Source organism: Ovis aries, chromosome 18 (assembly GCF_016772045.2).
Source record: "Ovis aries strain OAR_USU_Benz2616 breed Rambouillet chromosome 18, ARS-UI_Ramb_v3.0, whole genome shotgun sequence".
Taxonomy (NCBI): domain Eukaryota; kingdom Metazoa; phylum Chordata; class Mammalia; order Artiodactyla; family Bovidae; genus Ovis; species Ovis aries.
In genome coordinates, this window is record NC_056071.1 from 31,191,473 (window position 1) to 31,211,573 (window position 20,101).

The following is a 20,101-nucleotide window of genomic DNA, read 5'->3' on the forward strand; positions in this document are numbered from 1 at the left end:
GTCTGTGTTACTGGAAATGATTCCTGACTCAGTGTCCCCTTGGGAGTTCAATTAAAACCTAGATTCCAGGGCTCTGCCTAAGACCCTTCTCCATGGGGCCCAGGAGAGCATTTACCAAGGGATTGCTCGAAAAGTCCTGCCTGGTTGCAGCCCAGCCCAGGAGACTTAGCCAGTTGCAGGGGAACTGTGGGGTCAGAAGAGCCACTTGGATGGACACAGTGGAGTGGGCCCCATTCCAGTCTCCTCAAGGGGTGCGGGCAGCCACCACGCTCGCTTCCACACCCCACCCTGGCTTCCTTGCCCTCAGCTCTTAGCCATCAATATTCCTATCAAAGAATGGAACGAGCTTTGTGAACAACTGTGACGGGTGGTAGCACTGTCTCCCGGACAGGAGGCCTGGGTAGAGCTTTGGACCCGTCCCCACCACTTAGGCTGGGGCTCCTTGGAACACTGTCGTATCTGCTCCCTTAATAGACCCCTCAGGCCAGGGCTAGGTCTCTCCCCTCAGGCTGGGCTCCCAGGACAGAGCTGTCCCAAGAGGCATCCACCCCGACCCTCGCTACAGCTCTGCTCCGCCCTTGCCCCGCTCCTGGGGCCCCAGGTGGACGCATGGACTCGGGTGCGGAGTCCTGTTCCCGGGGCCTCAGTTCCTGCCCTGTAATGGCTGGCAGGATGTGCACTCTGGCAGGTAACAGGGGACGCTCTAGGTGTACAAGGAAGGCAGGAAAGGAGGGACAGACGGAGGCGGGAAAGGAAGGAGGGAAAAGAAAATAAGAAAGTAAAGCAGCAAGAATCAGAGCCAAATCCACCAAGGCGCTGGCAACTGAGGACGAAGCCCAAGGCGTTCAGTGCAGTCCTGTCTCTCCCTCTAGTACCCCGAGTGACTCAGACTCTCTGCTCTTCACCTTCCTCTAAACAGCACGAACCCCACCCCAGCTCTTCAGGCTGCAGGACTGAATGAGCTGCCAGCAGGATGGATTGAGCCTCACCAGGCCCCACCTTCTTCACCTTGCTCCCACACTCCAGCCACACTTCTAATCCTTCCCAGACTTTACCCCTGAGCCTCCGCACGTGGTTTTCCTCAGGCCACACCCGGCACTCCTTTCACCCGCATCTTCCTATGTGGCTTCCACGCAGGAAGCATCTCATCTGGGACGCAAGGACACCTTCTCACTGAGCCCTCACCACGCCACCCCATTAAGCCCCTCCTGAGCTTCCACTGCGTTCTTCCTCCAGGTTCTGCCCTACAGTCACACGTGTCAGAGTTGCCTGTTTCCTGGTTAGCTCAGTTGATGAGTGTGGTGCAATTAATGCCAAGGTTGTAGGTTCAATTCCTGTACAGTCCACAGAGGCAACTCACATTTTGGGTTTCCCTGACGGCCCATACAGTGAAGAATCCACCTGCAATGCAGAAGACCTGGGTTTGATTCCTACATCAGATCCCCTGAAGAAGGGAATGGTGACCCACTCCAGTATTCTTGCCTGGAGAATTTCATGGATAGAGGAGCTTGGCAAGCTACACCATCCATAGGGTCAAAAAGAGTTGTACACGACTGAACACATACTTCCCTTCTGCCATCAATGGCCAGGGCACTCCTCAGGCCTGTATGGTTAGAGTACAGGAGGCAACGGGTCTACACAATAATGTAGTTGAGCTCAGTGAAAACCCACAGATATTAGGGTTGATGCTGGTAGGTGTGACCAGCCCTCATGGACTGGCTCTGCCCAGATGGATGGTTAGGAAGCAACCTCAGCAGCCCTGAGAACAAACCTGTAGGAATATAGGCCAGCAGAGGCAAGGTGTCTGAAGGGAACCTAAGCCCAGCTAAGATGTGAGAGGGGCTGTCCCAGGGGTGGGGTGGGGGGATGGGGACAGCTCTGTCCTACCTAGAACTTGGCAGGTATGTCCTTGGTCCTGGGAGAGGGGTATGCAATGGTGTCTGGTGACCAGCATTTCTCATGGGGCAGTGGGCTACAGACTAGCAAGCCCAGGACCCACATGGCCCGAGCTAGTGGGCTAGTGGGTGCTGGAGAGCCTCGGCACGTGTGGGCTGGGAGCAGAGAGCTGCAGACTGTGAATGAAGGGCGAGGGACCCAGTGACGACACGTGGAGCCAACCTACGACACACACCCCTCCTCTCACCAAGACAAAGTCAAGCCTCAAGTCCAAAAACCACCCAAATGTTTTTAATGTTCAATGGCCTCTCTCCAGGGCCCACAGCCCTATTACAAACCTTAACTAGGCCAGAGGCCCAACCTGCCAGCCTCTGGCTCAGTTCAGCACTCTGCAAGGAGCTAACCCACAGCAGGAGTGGCTGCTGGGACCCTGGTGTGGGGAGGGCCAAAGTCCTTACTTAGTTGACATCTTCGGAGACTTTCAGGGCTGAGCTGTCACTCAGCCTGTCCCTTTTAGTCCCTGAGTCCCTGTAGCTGCTTGGCTTCCTGCAAACACACAACTTCCTTGGGAAAACGCACCAGGTCACAGCAGCAGCGCAGGGAAGTCACTGGGTCAGTTCATCAGAGGCCAGGGCTCCCAGGGGTGAAAGCAGCAGGACAAGGATGCCAGCCCCGGGCTGTATCCCTATACCCCTGTGGAAGGGGAGGGGCTCCCTCAGGGAGCTCCCGACTGGGGGATTAGGGTCAAACCCTGAACGCTGGGGCTGCAGCTCTAAGCTTCCCTCGGAAATGACTCTAGAAAGTGTGTGAGCCATGTACACTGGACAAGGGACCACTCTAAGATGCCACACAAGGACTTCCTAGAGGAAGGCCCCAGCCGAGCTCCTGTCTCCTGTCCTGGAGCAGGAAGCAGAGAGCAAACCGTGATGGGTGTGTGTCGGGCATCACTCCACAACAACCCTGTGAGGTAGGCTGTGTTGTGCTATTTTACAAATGGAGAACCGTGGGCACAAGAGAGGCAGGGGCCTGCCCGGTTACACAGCCAGGAACAGGAGCCAGGACTCGAGCCCAGGTCTGTTGTGCTCCAAGGCCCACACCTTTTCTCTAATAGGAAATATCCTTTCTGATAAACACCCTCAAGTTAAAAGTTCAGGGGCTCTCAGCCCAGCCTGGGGTGAGGGGTGGCGAGCAGGGTAAGGGCTGGAAAAACCGCAAGGCCGTGTCCGCTCCTGGCCCTCAGTAGCTGGAACGGCAGAAGCGGGGCTTAGAGCGATCCACAGATCTCCAAACAGCAGTGGTGACCTAAGGCTACAGCTGGTGGCTCTGGCTGCCCAACAGCTGCGGGCGTGGTGCGGTCCGGTCCGGTCCCGAGGCCTTGTGGCCCCAAGTGGGCAGTGCCAGGCCATCGAGCCAGGCAGATTCAAGCAGGCTGCGGAAGCGTGCCTTCACCGTGGCGCCAGCAGCAGGGGTGGGGGAGGCACCTTGTGACCCCCCCACAGCAGTCGCCTCTGCTTTCTCTGGGCCAGGGGTCGGCGGCTTCCTCCCTGGCTTTTTGGCTTTGGAGGCAGCTGACTTCCAAATCAGGTCTAGGCTCCCTGGCTCGTCTCTGGCCACGGTGGATTCCGAAGAGGGCACTGATCCAGGCTTGGTGTTAAAGTCACCTGGAAAATGAACAGACTGTCAGGCCATAGACCCAGAACACCCTCAGGTCCCATCTTTGGGCCCCCAAAACCAGCTAAACCAGTGGTTCTGCTGTCCCGGGTGAGGGCAGCCCTGGTAAGGTCACAGACATCATGACCCTCCCCAGCACGTGCCCATGGGCAAGACTGTCAAGCGCGTCAAGCCAAAAGGGCAGGCCTCTCCCCAGGTGATGCCAGGGCTCAATCTGATGAGGGGACCCCGCCAGGGCCTGTCTGGGCACAAGAACGAGAGGAAAGGGGCTCAACAGGCCAGACACCACTGGTCTGATCTAAAGGCTCAGTGAACAGCTGTGGGAACTGAGGAACAGAGGGGGCCCTGCCACATCACCCCCAGAGCCAGAACAAGGGACAGAGCCCAGGCAAGGCTGGGCTGAGAACACTGCCCAGGGGGAGGGGGTGAAAGGGGGCTCCTGCTTGGAAGGCAGGCTGTCAGGGGAGCCCTGTCTAAGGACACCTCTGAGGAGCAGCTCCACAAAGATACGGGAGGGTGGAGACCAGGGCCCCAAAACGCAGCCAGAGGCAGGAAGCTGGGCCCCACTCTCGTAGGCTCGGTCTGGACCCCACTGCCCAACGCAGGAAAAATGACCCGCCCCTCTGTGGGCCCCAGAGAGCCCAAATGGCTGGAGGGCTTGTGAGGGAGGCATCGACACCCACCCACCTTCATTCCTTCTCATCCAAGAATAGAATACTTGTATTTGCATGTTCTTTGCACCCCATTAGGGCAAATGACTCAATCTCTCAAGTGCTCAGGGGTCAGCAATGCTCTTCACTCAGACCCCAAGCTCCACATCTATCCCTTGTTGCCTCAGGTCTCCTCTCTATGGAGCCTGGACCAGATCAAAGTCCAGGGGAAGGCTGCCAGGATGGGAAGGGGACAGGAAAGAGTTTCTGGAGAGACAGAGCCAGAGGCCTGGAGGACGGAAGGTCAGGTGGGCGGCGGACTACAGAGGGGGCCTCAGCCTTCGATGCCAAATGTCCTGAAGAAGGACAGGCAGCAACAGACACCACTTGGCACCATCACCAAAGCCCTGGCTAAGTGCGATGGCCACGGTCCACCTGGGCGGCACTGCAGCCCCTCCTGAGGGCAAGGTCCAGATGCCTGATCTGATGCAGAAGACGCTCTCAGACACAAGAAGGTCACAGGGGAGCACACCACGCAGACTTCACATGGCAGGGAAAAGCAAACCGCAGAACGGCACCGACTCACAAGCAACTCCAGTGTCTACCTGGGAGGACTGGGGAACTACTGAGCGCTGGCTGAGTACAGTGCTGCTCGCTGGGCCGGGACAGACTGGGGTGGAAAGCAAGCTCAGGCAGAGGTGAAGCTAAGGGTCAGGAGAGACCCCAGGTGCAGAAGCCCAACAAGCAGTCGGCGACTTGGGGCTTGAGCTCCGAAGTGTGGAGGCGGGGCAGGACACACACAAGGGGAAATGACCTCAGACAGGACACGAGGCCTGGTCAGAGCCCCAGGAACAAGAGACGAGAAACTTGCACCAAAGATGGAAAAGGTACAACGGAGGAAGTGGGGGAGCAGGGATCGTGGAGGGAAGGCCAAGTTTCCCTGGGGACAGAGCAGCTGGCAAGCTGACATGCTCAGGGGCTGACAGAGGAGGCTGTGAAGGTGCTCGTTGACACTGGGGGTGAAGAAGGATGGGGGCCCCCCCAGAAAGCCAGCCCCTGCCTTTCCCCAGTACCGGGATGAGTCCTTCCCAGAGGCCCAGGAATCCCTCAGCCCCCAGCGGTGACCACTCTCACAGCCCACACACCTGTCACTCGCTCACACAGCTCCGGCGGCTACGGGGGTGGCCCCATGCTCACCCAGTTGGCGGCGGACGCAGTCTCGCCACTGCAGGCCCAGCAGGTCTGGGTAGATGTCGGGCAGCTGGCGCAGCGCCAGCAGCTTCAGCATGCGCGAGGTGCAGCCGTGCAGGGCACGCTCCCGCAGGGCCCGCTCCTCCGACAGTGTGGTGGGCCGCAGTTCCACGCGGTGCTCCTGCAGCACGTGGTCCACGGAGGCAGGTGGCAGCCGCGGGAACAGCCGCTCCTTCACCAGGTGGATGGGTACGAAGATGGCCCCGGCCCTCACCACGTGGGGGAAGGGGCACTGCTGCGTGCACACGAAGCTCTGCAGCTGCGACAGCAGCTTGCCCAGCAGCCCCTGCACGCGCTGGCAGTCCTGCCACGCCGCCCGGCCCCAGGGCCCAGACGTCTCGAGCCACTCGCGCAGCTTTTCAGGTGGGGAGTGGGCCACGGAGCCCGAGATGGCGTCACACAAGGATGCATGCAGTCCTGCGAAGTGCTGCTCTGAGGAGTCGGCCGTGGCGGGGGTAGAAGCTGGGGAGGGGCCAGCAACTGGAGCGGGAGCCGGAGCCGGAGCCGGAGCCGGTGCGGGCGATGGAGCTGGGGCAGGCACGGAGGCGGGGGAGGCCATGGCTACAGCTGGAGGGCTGGGCAGTGTCAGGCCGAAGCAGGCCACGGGCAAGGGCTGGGTGAGCATCTGTAGTCCAGGGGGCACGGGGGTGGGAGTCGGGGTGGGTGTGGGCTGGGCTGGGGCAGGGGCCAAGGTGGGCGCGGCGGGGACCACAGCTGCAGGCAAGGGTGCTGGCCGGATGATCTTGAACTTTCGAAACATGAAGGCCACCGAGCTGTGGAAGTTGGTCCTTGGGGTGGCCTCTGTGGTCACTGGCACCCCAGGTGGTTCTGACGCCTCTGTGACTGCCTTTGGCAGGCCCTGCGGATTGGAGACCATGTCCCCCGTACCTGGCACGTTGGAGACATTGCTTCCTGCGGCCAGCATATCCACGGCTGGGGTGGGCTTGGCACGTCCCATGGGATGAGGGACCTTGGTGGGGGAGGCCTCGGCGGCGGTCTTCTTCACACTCAAGTCCAGAGCGACCTCCTCCTTATGTGAGGGGTGCTCACTGGAGGGGGCTTCCTGGGCAGGTAGGGACCTTCCACAGTCTTTGTCGTGGCTCTCGTTGGGGGCTGGGGCCGGTTCAGGCTCAGCTGGGGCCTCGGATGCTGGCACGTCCAGGTAGTCACGGTAGGGGGCCAGGCTGAAGACATTGTCGATGACCGGCATAGGTGGAGAGCTGGGGGGCAGTGAGCCCTCATTCTGTGGCAGAGACTGGCGCTCCTGGGCACAGGGTGGGAGCGGCGGTGGGGTGCGCGGAACTGGACTATCTCCGATGACAATGGGTGCCCCGGGGTGCTCATCGGCCCGGGGCTGGGGCTTGGCCTGCGGCTGCGGCTGGGGATGCTCCTTTCTGCAGCCGGACAGCCACATCTTCTCCTCGGCTTCCTGCACGGGCTTCTCTGCAGGCCTCGTGAGCTCTGAGAATGGCTGGCTGGCAGGCAGAGGCTGGCATGCCCGCTGGAAGGCCCCAGGCTTTGGCAAGGCCTGCACATTGTTCTGGGAAGGTGGCGTCCCTCCAAGCCCTGGGGATGCTCCATAGAGAGAGAGGTCCTCCCGGGCATAAGGGAAGCCCAGCGTTTGGGGGGCAAAGTCCAGTGGGCAGCGTGGGGTGAGAGGTGGCTCCAGCTTGAGGCCTGGCGAAGGTGCTGGGAGGGGAGCGGAGGGGTAGGCGTAAGTGTCCAGCCCCACAGGGGGCATATAGGGTGTCTGAACGGCCTGCTGCCTCAGGTAGGGGCTGTTCAGCCCACCAGCCGGGTACCCAGCCCCCTTGGGGGCTCCCAGTGGCTGCAGTGGGAGCACTGAGCCATAGCTGCCCGGCTTCTCTGGGTGGCGACAGGCTGGCAAGCAAGGCACGGGCTGTGTGGGGTGGGGCAGCGGATAGTGAGGGGGCACTGAGTCCTGGCAGGTTGGTCCTAGGGGTTGGGCCAGCTGGGTCCAAGGACTCGGGGGGCCCTCAGACAACACCTGCTTGGGGTCCCCAGAGTAAGGACTCGCATACTTCGAGGCCAGGAAGCCTGTGCTGTGGAGGGCCCGGTACTTCTCCAAGAAGGCCTGGCAGGGGGAGAAGCTCGCTGAGGAGTCTTTGTCAGACGCCCCAGCTGGCACCCCACGCAAGAAGGTGCCATCCAGGAACTGGCCCTTGCCAGAGGCTGGGGGCAGAGAACAAGACGGGTCCACTGGCGGTAACAAGGATCCGGTCACCAGCGTCCAGTCAACATCTAGAGGCTTCTTCGGTGCCCCCTCTCCCAGGCAAGTCGAGAGCCCGTAACACAGCGGGCTACGGTAGACAGGTTTGGGTGCTGCCAGTGGGGGACCTGGGTAGGAGTGAGACTGGGGACCAAAGGGCAGGAGCTCGACAGGGCCAGCGTCCTGCACCTTCTCAGAACTTTCTGTGGGCGGGCGGTAGAGCAGGCAGCTGGTCAGAAGACTGTTTGCTCGGAGTGGGGGTCCTGCCATGTTGGTAGGGTACAAGGGTGGGTATGGGGTCCAGGAAGCCAATCGCTCAGACCCTGTCTTAGGAGGAGCCCCCATGGGGCAGGAGAAGTAGGCACCCTTGTAGCTGCAGGGGTCCTGGTTACCAGCAGAGGGGGGCAGGCTGTGGCCGGGCCCGGAGTCTGCCTCTAGGCGGGGCAGCTTCCCATACATCACAGGCCCCAGGGTCCCCAGTGGCCGCTTCTCCGCCATCACTGTGAAGGCTTCAAGCCCTCCAGGGCCCCAGCTACTCAAACGCTGACCTGGGAGAGACAAGAGAGGCAGGGGCTGTCAAAAAAACAGGCCACAGGCAAGCAACAGAGAACTGCTGTTCTCACTGACTTAATGCCATGCCTAAGAACTTGGCACTTAGTAGATGCTAAGTACAATCATGTATGGATACTAAGTACACCCATTCATGCACGGATTCATATATGCTAAGTACATCCATTTATGTACGGATGAATGAATGCACGCATGAGCCAACTTTATTTCTAAAGCTGTAAAACCTTTTGCTTAAAGAATTCTTACACAGCAGCTCTACTATCGGAGAAGGCAATGGCACCCCACTCCAGTACTCTTGCTTGGAGAATCCCATGGATGGAGGAGCCTGGTGGGCTGCAGTCCATGGGATCTTGAAGAGTCGGACACGACTGAGCGACCTCACTTTCACTTTTCACTTTCATGCATTGGAGAAGGAAATGGCAACCCACTCCAGTGTTCTTGCCTGGAGAATCCCAGGGATGGAGGTGCCTGGTGGGCTGCCGTCCATGGGGTCACACAGAGTCGGACACGACTGAGGCGACTTAGCAGCAGCTCTACTATACCCCTACCCCCACTCCTGGAGTCCCTTCAGTTCAGCTTTCCTCCACATGACTCCCAAGACCCCCTCTGAAGTCTCAGACTCTGGGGAGCACAGTCTGAGGGCCACTTTGCTTGGATACTCCTCCTGTTCCTACTTCCATCCATATACAGATGAGGAGTCCTGTTTATCCCAGTCATTGACGGAAGAGATGGGACGAGAAGCAGGCTTCCTACTTCCCACTACAAGCTCTTAAGTCTTAGATGCCACAGTGATTTCCAGATCCCTACAGCAGGCAAGGTGTGGAATCAGGCATTGTCTACAAATCCAGATTTCCTGTGACACTCTAGATCTCACTTTCTGACATGTCAGTCTTATTAAAAAGTGGCAGCCAGACCTGGAACCAAGTCCCCAGGCTCAGAAGGACACATACTGGCTTGGTTTTAGAGAGTAGCAGTCCCCAGGAGAAGTGGCCCAGGGGAACCTTTGGTGTAACCCCCACCCTCACCCTAGAACCAACCCCACCAGGAGAGCAAAGACTGTCCAGCAGATGGCGCTGTGGCAGCAACAGGAAGCTCCCACGAAAGTGCAGGAGGAGCGCCTGTGTCCATCCCAGCCCCAAGCTGCAGCTGTCCCAAGGCGCACGGGGGCAGCACAGGACCGTGGAGCAGGTGGGGAAGCGAGATGCTGTGAATATCCAGGGAGGAGCTTCCACGGTCACGAAGTGCTAGTTGGCAATGACCCCCTTGTACTGAAGGAAAAAAGTGCCAGAGAGACTCTAAGGTCCCCAAGCTAGGCCAAGCAAGACCCAGAGAGGTCAACGTGGATTTCCTCAAGGCAGCAGGTACCCCATGGCCCAGGAGAGGTCATCTGAGGCCAGCCTGCTAGAACCACACTGACCTGCTTCTACCTCCCCCAGTGCCCTGCTCCCCGAAACCCTCAGGTGGCTTAGGAAGGATGAATCAGCTCAATCTTGCTATGATTAGGCCATGGGCCAGGTGTCACAGGGTTCTGTCACCAAGCCAAGACCAACCTCCACCCCCCAACAACCCCTGCAGTTCTCTCCCTTCAGCTGGTGATCAATAACACCCACAGGCTCCGAGTTAGACTGGCACAAGCCAAGGGTATTATGGGAGCCAGTGACCACCCTTATTCCAGCCTAAGTATACCAAGGAAGCCAGGCAACACTCAGACAGTTGTCTCACCTCCTGGCCAGATTCTAACCTCAGACCAGCATGAAGAAGTGGATGGTCCTGAGAAGACAGGAAGGGGCATCGGGGCCACAATACCGATGGCAGTGCCCTACAACAGGGCGTGCATCCCAAGGGGAAAGCCTCCCACCCCGGTGCACAGCAGCTTTGCAAGAAGTGGTTGTATGGTTTGGGGGTGGGGTTTGAGACCCCTGCCCTTGGGGAGCTCTGGGTTAATTAAGTGTGGGCTCTAGTCTCACTTCCCCCACACACTCCTTGGGACCTTCTCCATACCCAGCCCCAGCCCCCAAGAGCCATTCTCTCCTGGGCTCTGCGCATTGTGTGCCCTTTGCCCTGGGGACTTCCTGTGACACCCCTGGGACTCATCCAATAAAAGTGAGGCCACTTGGGACCCCCAAATCTTGGGGGAGAGATGAGGGCTCCAGGGAACCAGCAGAGAGCTATGAAGGGTATGGGGGTAACACAACCTCCTGCTATTAGGAGGTAGAGAGCCCAGCACACAACCCCTCAAGGCAAGGCCCCTCTCCACGCTAAGTGGTAGCCCAAGTGTAGGTGCCTCCTTCCCTCACACACCTGAAGAGGCAAGCAATTGTTTGAAGAAGGGCAGGGCTCCAGGGAGCAGGGTCACATCACTCTTGGGGCCATCCAGCGGCTTCCTGACAAGTTGGAGCTGGGCTGGGAGCCCCATTCTCAAGCAGCGCCCAGGAGAGGAGCCCACCGCCGCCGTGCCATCCCTGCCCTAAACAGCAGGGGGCGCAAACAGCTCCCTGGCCCAGTTCCAACGCCTAAGGGGTCTCCTGATAGACATTGGACAAGACCAGGAAGAAGAGAGCGATCCTGCCCAGCTGTGGCCAGCGCCTTTTAGAGGCTGAATCGGCTCCGCTTCCCGTGTTCTCACACCTCCCCCGGCTGAGGTTTTGGGCCCTGCCTACGCTACAACCGCATCTAGGGGCAGCCCAGGCTCTAGCGGTGGGGGAAGGGTGGCGGGATCCGCTCCACGCCCCTGTCCTCTACCTGCCTCGCCCTGAACTCCAGTGTCTGGGGCCCTCAACCGACCTGGCTTTGGGGCTGCTGCCGCACCCGACCCCGCCGGCTTCCGGGTGTCCCCATGCTCTACCCGGCGGCGCTGGGGCGCACGTGCACCCCAGCAGGCCGATACACAGGCCGCCACCCATGCAAACCCGCGCCTGCAAGTACGTGCCTGGCCCGTATCTGCACACACTCCCCTCCAGAACTGCCTTCTCCCCTCGCTCGGGGCCCCGCACACCGACATCTAAAAACTGGCGGGAGGGCTGGGGTAGGGGGCGGCCAGGCAGCAGAGTTCGGGCAGCCACCGCCTCCGGGCGATCCCGCCAGCCTGGGCTGCGGCCAGAGGGTGAGTCAAGCCTTAGCAAGGAAACCGCAGGGCCGTCCCGTCCCAGCAGGGCGCGTCCAGGGCCCCAAGGCGTCTCAGTGCCAGCCGCCCCCAGGCCAGGCCCCCGCCGCCCCCTCATCTCCGCCCGGGCAGTCCACGTGAGCCGGGCCCCGCGGGAGGCCCGGGGGCTCGGCCTTAGCTCCTCTTCGCCAGCCCCGCGCCGGATCGGTCACCCGAGCTCCAGAGCGCTACCGGGCCCCCGGGGCCTCGAAATCCAGGGAAAGTCGGGGCAGCGGCGCGACCCCTGCCCGCAGCCCGCCCGCCGGGGGCCCCCCTCCTCGGCAAGAAGGAGCCACGCCACCTCGGCCCAGGCCCAGCGCGCTCCATCCCGGGACCGGCCGGTAGGGGCGCCCTGGGGCAGCGCCACCCGCCCCTTCCCCACGCGCCGCCCGCAAACTCGGCCCAAGTTTCCGCGCCCGCCGAGTGGGCGAGCTCCTACCTGCAGGGCACCCGGCTTCCCGCTGCTGCTGCCCGGCACCGGGGCCGCATCCTCCAGCGCCGCTGAGGACGCGCGTCCTGGTCCGGCCGGGCCCTGCGCGGGAAGTCGCGGTGAGCACCGAGCCCAGAGCCACCCTCCTCGCTGCCGTTCGCGCCGCCGCCGGGCGCCGTCTGCGGTCCCGGGCGGGGCGGGCTGGGGGCGGAGCGGGGGCGGGGCGGCCCGCGCAGCAGGGGCAGAGCCGTGCCGGGCCTCTGGGAGTTTGTGCTCCCCTGAGTCCCGGGGTGAAGAGGACCTGCCTCTGCCAGCCCTCCGGGGACCGGGCCGCCGGCGCTATGCACACTCTGTACCCCCCGCTCTCCGCGAAGCCATCGCGCGGCGCGCCCATCACACGCCTCCGTTAGACCCTTCATTCATTGCCGCCTTTTAGCTCTGTGAACTTGTGCCTGCCACTTGACCTCGGTGAGCTTTAGTTTCCTCATTTCGGTAAAACTAGGATTAAATTATATCATAATGGTGGTGTCGTAAGGCTTAGAAGTGTTGGCATTAAATATGTGACTCTTCGCTAGTACAGTTATGTTGCTGCTGCAGCTGCTGCTAAGTCGCCTCAGTCGTGTCCGACTGCGACCCCATAGACGGCAACCCACTAGGCTCCTCCATCCCCGGGATTCTCCAGGCAAGAACACTGGAGTGGGTTGCCATTTCCTTCTCCAAAGCATGAAAGTGGAAAATGAAAGTGAAGTCGCTCAGTCATGTCCAACTCTTCACTGACCCCATGGACTGCACCCCACCAGGCTCCTCCATCCATGGGATTCTCCAGGCAAGAGTACTGGAGTGGGTTGCCATTGCCCTCTCCCTTAGGAGGCTGGAGAAGGGCTCCTTAGTCTGTCCTCTCATTCTCGGTGCAGCCGGTGAGGGCAAATTTCTACAAACCTATCTCAATTCTGGTTAGGCCCCATACCTTCTGAGGAAGGGGTGATTTCCCCATCCCTAAAGAGAACCAGGGCTTCCCTGGTGGCTCAGAGGATAAAGAATTTGCCGGTAATGTGAAGACCTGGGTTTGATCCCTGGGTCAGGAAGATTCCCTGGAGAAGGAACTGGCAACCCACTCCAGTATTCTGGCTTGGAGAATCCCATGGACAAAGGAGCCTGGCGGGCTGTAGCCCATAGAGTTGTAAAGAGTCGTACACGACTGAGCAACTAACGCATGCAAAGTGGACCAGGTATAAGGATGCTGGGAGGTTCGCCAAGTCGCTTCAGTGAGTCCACTTGTCCTTTAGGACAAATATCCCTCAGTAAAACAGGCCTGCGCACGTTTGGCCTGAGAGGTCAGATGGGGTGGAGCATTCCCAGCCGGGATTGGGCTGTTACCTAGAGAGGAGCTGGAGGGGTGGAAGGACTGCCTCTCTGGGCCATCTCATGATAGATGAAAAGCCCCTCGGTGCAGTGCTGCTGCCTTCTCTGAAAAACCTGGTCCCTTGCATTTCCTGGGCTGCCCTAGGACTGGGGACAGGTGTGTGCCATGGAGGAGGGAGGGACCAGGTGGACATGCCAAAGGTCAAAGCCCAATCATGGGGCACAACCACCCAGGTCACCTGCTTAGATCCCAAAGTTCAGGCCTGCCTGAGTCAGAGGGCAGAGCAGGCCTAGGACTGCAGGTTCCAAGAGTAAGGATGACGCTTGAGCCACTGAGCTGGGCAGCAGAGGCTGGGCACAATAGCGAGAAAGAGGAAGTAAAGGCCACCCGGGGGCTGCAGAAAGGGTGCCACTCAATCGAGAGCTGGAGGATCCTTAGGAATTTGAGTCTGGAGAGAGCTGGGAAGCAGGGACTCAGAGAAGGTTGGGGCTTTCCCAAAGTCACACAGCAGGCTGGCATCAGGAGAGTGCATTTGTGTGCTGACAGCCAGGGGTCATGCCCCAGTCTCAGCTCACAGGCTGTGCTTCCCCACTGTTGCTCCTCACCAACTCTGCCCTCCCCTCTAAGACACCCATTTCCCTGTCTCTGCCCTGTAGTTAGGAGTTGGGTGGAGGGCAGTTTTCTCAGCGTTCAGGGTCTAGTCTCAGGACTGTCAAGTTGTATGCTCAGCGGCCAGGTGTTCTCTCCGATCTCTCTGAGCATGAGCGGGGCCCACTCAGGCCAGGATAAGGCTGGTGAGACCCAACGGGGTCACTTAAGATTCTGCAGTCCCAGCCCCACTGAGGCTTGTCTTAATCCAGAGACACTTCACAAAGTGTCTTCACTTAATCAGCATCTTATCCATTCCTTTTCAGCATCACTTAGATGTTACCTTTGTAACTTTCCGAACCTCAGTTTCCTTATCTGCAAAATGGGAACCATGAAACCTGCCTCACAGACTGAAGTGAGTGTTGAACAAAATCAGTGTGAGAAATTGCTGTAAACCCTAAAATGTTTGTAGAGTGTCAGCTGACCATGAGCTCCTGAAGGCATGACCCTGCCCTCTTCTTCTCTACCCTAAGGGTCATGTGGAGAGCCTGTGGAGAGCCTGTGTAGAGAGATGCCTATCAAGCCTTTGTTGGATAAAAGAAGGTAACCAGTACAAGGTGGCTGCCTTGGGATCCCCCCCTCCCTTCCACTGCCCAGTGTGATTCTTAGCCTGTGGTCATGGAGAGGAGAAATGGTATTGCCGTTGGAAGGAACATTGTGAGCCAAAGCAGAGAAGAGAATACTGCCCTTAAGTAGGGTTCCTGGCTGGAGGCACTGCTGCTGCGGCTAAGTCGCCTTAGTCGTGTCCGACTCTGTGCCACCCCAGAGACGGCAGCCCATCAGGCTCCGCCGTCCCTGGGATTCTCCAGGCAAGAACACTGGAGTGGGTTGCCATTTCCTTCTCCAATGCATGAAAGTGAAAAGTAAAAGTGAAGTCGCTCAGTCGTGTCCAACTCCTAGCGACCCCATGGACTGCAGCCTACCAGGCTCCTCTGTCCATGGGATTTTCCAGGCAGGAATACTGGAGTGGAGGCACAGTAGAATATAAAAGCCTGGAAGGGAGGACATTCCTCCCCACCCTACCCCCAACACACACACACCCTGGAGCTGCATGGAATCCGAAGGCAGATTCTCCTCCTCCACCCCACCCTAGACACTGATTACTCCTCCTGGCTCTCTGGGAAGGCAAGGCCAGCTTCCTGAACCTCAGCTTGTTACCTACACATGGTTATTGATAACAATGTCCCTCGATATAATGAGGCCACACCTGCTATTTACAAATCTCCTTCCTTCCTCACAGGAGCTCCTTCTATAAGCAGAGAGACAGAGCAATGCTGTGCCTTTCCCCGAGACACACAGCAACATGCTCCCCAATCCTTTCAGACCTAGCTATAGACATTGCCTCCTTCGGGGAGACCCCCAGATTGCTTTAAGGTGCTCCGTCCTCTATACTTCCTCACGCTTCTCCTCCTTCCACCCAGCAGAGGAACAGCTAGCTCCGTGCTGGTGGTGTTACTGAGGCAAGCTTGCTCTGCTCCCTGAAAGACAGGCCAGTGGATCGGGGATGAGGTGCTGAGGCAGGGAATATAACTTTATTTGAAAAGCTGGCTGATGGAAAAGATGGTGGACTAATGTCTCAAAATAACCATCTTATTGGGGTCTGGATGCCAGGTTCTTTTATAGATCAGAGATGGGGGAGGTGAGGAAACAAAGGCTGTTAATCTTGCAAATATCTCTTAGAATGGCAAGCTTCAGAAAAGGAATGTGTTAATTTCTTCCTTCCTTCCATCCACAGGTGTACAGGGTCCTGAACAGAGGCACTTTGGTTTATTGGTCAGGGGTTCTCTGAGGCAGGCCATTATGTATGATTATAATAACAAAAGCAATGAAAAGCAAGTCAATGAAACAGTTCCAACATGGAGTCAGAATGAGCTTTTCCCTGCAACAGTGGGTGAGCAAGGGAAGAAGGCAAGCAGTTCACACTCCTTGAATGTGGCCCTCAGCCGTACATCACATGATAGATGTGATCTCATTTAAATCTTACAACAAGCATATGAGGCAGGAGTGTGAAAAGCAAGCAAACTGTGGTGTGCCCTGCTGGGCTGTGTCACCTTAGGCAAGCCCCTTAACCTCTCAGTTGCTCATCAGTCAAATGGTCATGATTAGAACACGTCACAGAGTGCCTGCAGATCCAAGGAGTTCACAGCTGGTTTTTGATAATAAATCCTCAACCAGTGGTAGTTCTGGAGGGGGAGGGGGAAGCGGCTTGCCCACAGAGCCAAAAAATAGAGGAGCTGTGACTTTCCCCACCAACCCCAGACTGTGTGACCCTGAACCCTTCTGAGAGAAGGCTTAGGCACAGCTGGTGGTCAGGAAGTCTCCACCACCCAAGTACAGAGTCTGAAGAGGGCCCTGTCCCAGTGGCTGCTGGCCTGGGTGCCAGGCATCTCAAGGGGTTTGGACTGGATAGGACCTGGGGTGGGGCAGATTCATAGGATCTGATCAGTGTGTGGTAAGCCGCTTCCCAAAACTCTGCTGGTAAACCAGAGTTTCCTTCTGCATGGAGGGCCAGGCTGGGGGAGAAGGGCAGAACTTGCTATTATGCCTGGGTAAGCAGGGAATGGGGAGTCCCCCAAACTCTGGAGGAGCCTGAACTCCTCTCCAGAGGAAATCAGAGTCTCTCAGAGGGGGATCCCAAAGATCAAGAAAAAGGGAAGGCCTTTCACTAGGCCGCTCTGAAGACCACGTACTGCAGGGGAGTAGGGGGTGGGGGCGGGTACCCTCTGATTAATTGACAGCCAGGGTGGATGGACTGTCCTTCCTCTCCTTCCTTCCACTACTGAGGACCCCCAAGCTTTGTGCTGTGTAGAATCCTGGTACTGTTTTCCTGTCAGTGAGAGAGATGCCTGTAAAACAGACCATGGCATTCCAGCATGATGTGTGCTTGTGTGGGGTGGGGGCTGCTGTGGCCCAAGAAGCCCGAGAAATAGGGTACTGGGAATTGAATCAGGAAGGGCCCGCTATCTGGCTGTGCCAGAGCCAAGCCCCTTGTGGGTGGGGGGTGGTGGGGGTGTGTGGGTAAGGTTCTGGCTAGGTGCTGGAAGCAGTGGGAAACATTCCCTCCCTAACTCCAGGAAGGTGGTTCTAATGCCTACATCTGCCCCTGGGACTACACCACTGGGGAGCTCCCCAGTGCCCTCAGCGTCCAGTTTTCCACTCTGGCTTCTGCCTGTCTCCTCACTGACCCTCTCTAGCCAGCCTGCCACTGCAGCTCCCAGAGTCCAGCTTCCTTGCCGGGTGACACCTCCATGCTGTGGAAGATTCTCTCCCTGGACCTTGGCTGCCTGTCTAGCTCTTTTTTTACTAACTCCTATTGGCCTTCAAGGCTCAGCTCAGGTCCTTTCCTCCAAGAAGACTTCCAGAGCTCCAGGCTCAGTCTGGTCACCTCTTCTGAGGCCCCTTAGCGTTCTGCTAAACTGGCTGGTGGCAAGCTGGGCTCCCCTACTAACCTGGAGATGGACCTTGGTCCTGGGCAGGGCATGGGTCTACCTGAGAGCTGGGACTCCAGTACCTAGCACAAAGCTAAGTCAAGCCATGGTCGTGGAGAGATGGGTTCATGGCAAAGCAGGACTCTGCACATCTGAAGGGGAGGAAAGGCAGAAAAACCTCCCCAGGCCCAGAGGTAAGAGCCTAAGAGGAGCCTTTGCTGCAAAGGCTCCCCTGCACGCCCCCCTCTGCCTCTCAGGACCAGAGACTGCAAACCCCAGACCAGCGGCAGCCCATTGGTCAACATGGGGAAAGTAAGGAGCTGGTTCAGGTCTCCTAAGGCCTGTTCCAGTCTGAACACTGGCTTCCTTCTTGTTCAGCCTCCTACCCCCAGACCTAGGAGGGAGAAACACCTGGCTAAGTTCCACCTGGATGCCTGCAGGCCCTTCCTTGGAGGCCCCCAACCTGGGGCTGGGGTTGTGAGAAGCAGAGAAGAGCCCCTGAGAGACAGGGAGAGGCTGACGCACTTCCCCCTCAGTGTTGCAGGAGGCTGCTCCCCCGACCGGAGCCTGGACTCCTGCCAGCCTCTCTAATCACCTCCTTTCCTTTCCCCATCCAGGGCCTCTCTCTGGGGATCCCCTCCCCCGGCCTCCATGCCCTGGGCAGAACAGCACAGCTGCTTCCAGGATGGTGGTTTGGGCCTGAGCGAGCTGTACCCACAACCCTGACTCCTGCCCAGTGCTCACCTCACCTCGGTCAGGCCTTGGCCTCCATAGGGATTTACCTTCCCTCAGCTCCCCAGTTCAAAGGTCTTGGGAGATTGCCAACCCAGTTCCTCCTGGCCCTGCCTGGGCCCCCTCCCTCACTGCTGGAGCACCCTCTTGTCCTACCGTGGGCAGGCCAGGTGTACTGTCCATCGAAGCCTTCCTAAAGCCAGCTGGGGCAGTGGGGTTTGGGCTGGGCAGTTGGCATTGTGCCCTCGTTAATGGCCTACTGGGGTTTCCATCACTTAGGGCTGGTTACCAGGCAACTGCATCCAAGGGCTCGGCTCTGGCTTCGGGCTGGCATAGCTATTGCTGCCGAGGGGGGTGCCATACAGTCAGGCCAGTTAAGGCCAGGGTCACTTCAGGAGGCTTCATGTGCCTGGGAAGAGAGGGGGTGATGCTTCAGAGCTGCAGCCTCAGAAACTCCTGATCGTTTTCTCAGCTAGACCCACAGCCCTGCCCCATTAAGGGGGTCTCCAGGGTCTCCCACACAAACACCCATACTCAGGTTTCTGGGAGGCTGAGTAGGAGCAGAGAGGGGCACTTTTCCCTCTTTAGGGACTGAGGGCACTACCCTGTGGTCTGAGGTAGGGACACAAGGAGTCTGTTTTCCCAGGTTACAGGGTTTGGGCTTTGCCTTTAAACCCTGCCCTGCCTCTCAGTGGTTGTGTGACCCTGGACATGTTGATTGCCTGAGACTCAGTTGCCTCAATGTAGAAGACACAGTTTTGATGCCTAGGTTGGGAAGATCCCCTGGAGAAGGAAATGGCAACCCACCCCAGTATTCTTGCCTGGGAGATTCCAGGGACAGAGGAGCAGGGCAGGTTACAGTCCATGGGGTCACAAAAGAGTCAGATGTGACTTAGCAACTAAACAACAATAATAAATATTAATGTGATTAACTTATGTAATCCATTTAATGGGTTAAGTCACTTAATTCATTTATTACATTAATCCACTTAATGGATTAAAGCACATAAGTTGAGGTGAACCTATAGGAGCTGTGCAGGGATGGGAACCCAGGCATGCTTCCCTCCCATACGAGGGTTGCTTCATCTGTGCTGCTGGGTTGGGTGCCAGTCCTGCCTCTTGCCACAGAGCCAGCCTGGCTGGTGTCACCATGGGCAAGTCAGAGTTTCAGGAAGAGCAGTGATGGCTAATTAAAACTTTGGCTCAGGGAGGCCCCCTTGGGATAGGGATTGCCTCAGTCTGCTCCCTTGAGGAGATCCCCTAATTGGACCCCTGAGCCCTAGTAATGATGCAAACTCACCAGGCAGAGGGTAACAGGCAGGGAGGGAGGGGAAAGGGGGAAGGAAACAGGTTGGCAAAAAAATAATAACAACCCCCCGCCCCATTGTGAGGGGAGGGACTCAAGAGTCCCCAGACTGTCACTTAACTGCTGTGTAACTTTGGATGGGTTGCTTGACCTCGCTGAGCCTCCAGTTCCTCCTTGAAAAGTGCGGACAATAGAAACTACAGCCCTGGAGGGTTGCTGTGAGAAGATAAGCATGGAAAGTACCTAAAGTGGTGCCTGGCCCAGAAGTGGGGACTTGGAAAATTGGAATAATTGTCATCATGTTATTAAACCTGTATTACTACCAATGGCCTTTCATACCCACTATCTCACTGAGTTCTGAGAGCATCCTAGGAGGAAGGAGAAGTGGGGACAAGCATTCACCTGGGGGAGGTTTAGCCTCCCAGCTTTCTCTCCTGATTACCTGGTCTGGGTCCTGGGCCCCCTGAGGAAATGGTGTGGAGAAGCCAGGGCTGCAGGTCAAGTGGAAGGTCACAGAGCTGTCTGAGATGCAGATGGAACCAGAGCCTGCAGAGTGGAGAGGACTTAACTAGGCAGAAAGGAGCAGAGAGGATATGCTTTGGGTGGGGGAGGGGGCGGAGGGTTGGGGACAGCTTTCTAAAGGCCTGGAGACCAGACAGAATGCAGAGTGTGGTCAGGAGCCACAGGGTGTCAATGGGGCTAGAGCTGCTGTGGGCTGAGACACCTAGGCTGATGTGAATGACAGTCACATACTGTTCTACTGAGGCCTGGGTTCTGGCCTTAC

General features: G+C 58.1%; 1 protein-coding gene and 1 long non-coding RNA gene across 4 annotated transcripts; one reads left to right on the plus strand and one right to left on the minus strand.

Moving 5' to 3' along the window:
• Window positions 1-2,165: 2,165 nt before the first annotated feature.
• On the minus strand, window positions 2,166-12,021 carry C18H15orf39 (chromosome 18 C15orf39 homolog). 3 transcript variants are annotated; one of them, XM_027957169.2, is made up of 3 exons: window positions 11,850-12,021; window positions 5,415-8,246; window positions 2,166-3,557 (listed from the first exon to the last, which is right to left on the minus strand). In XM_027957169.2, the coding sequence occupies exons 2-3, from the start codon at window positions 8,194-8,196 to the stop codon at window positions 3,205-3,207; spliced, it is 3,135 nt and encodes a 1,044-aa protein (XP_027812970.2). In that variant the 5' UTR covers window positions 8,197-8,246; window positions 11,850-12,021; the 3' UTR covers window positions 2,166-3,204. The 3 variants fall into 3 exon arrangements, with proteins under 3 accessions (XP_027812970.2, XP_060257403.1, XP_060257404.1); XM_060401420.1 differs by lacking the exon at window positions 11,850-12,021 and adding an exon at window positions 8,515-11,740; XM_060401421.1 differs by lacking the exon at window positions 11,850-12,021 and adding an exon at window positions 8,515-11,740 and having other exon boundaries at window positions 3,445-3,557; window positions 5,363-8,246.
• An 89-nt stretch (window positions 12,022-12,110) lies between these two features.
• Window positions 12,111-19,643, plus strand: LOC121817103 (uncharacterized). Its single transcript, XR_006056855.1, has 4 exons — window positions 12,111-12,308; window positions 14,118-14,206; window positions 14,325-14,394; window positions 17,897-19,643. It is a non-coding gene; the product is annotated as an uncharacterized LOC121817103 (long non-coding RNA).
• The last annotated feature ends 458 nt before the right edge of the window (window positions 19,644-20,101 follow it).

Coding starts and splice junctions, on each gene's coding strand:
- C18H15orf39 (XM_060401420.1), bottom strand. CDS start 8,581: ATGGGATTCTCCAAGCAAGAGTACTGGAGTGGGGTGCCATTGCCTTCT. Junction 8,247..8,514: donor TCCGATAGTAGAGCTGCTGT/GTAAGAATTCTT, acceptor TGTCTCTCCCAG/GTCAGCGTTTGAGTAGCTGG. Junction 3,558..5,414: donor CTGCGTCCGCCGCCAACTGG/GTGAGCATGGGG, acceptor TTCATTTTCCAG/GTGACTTTAACACCAAGCCT.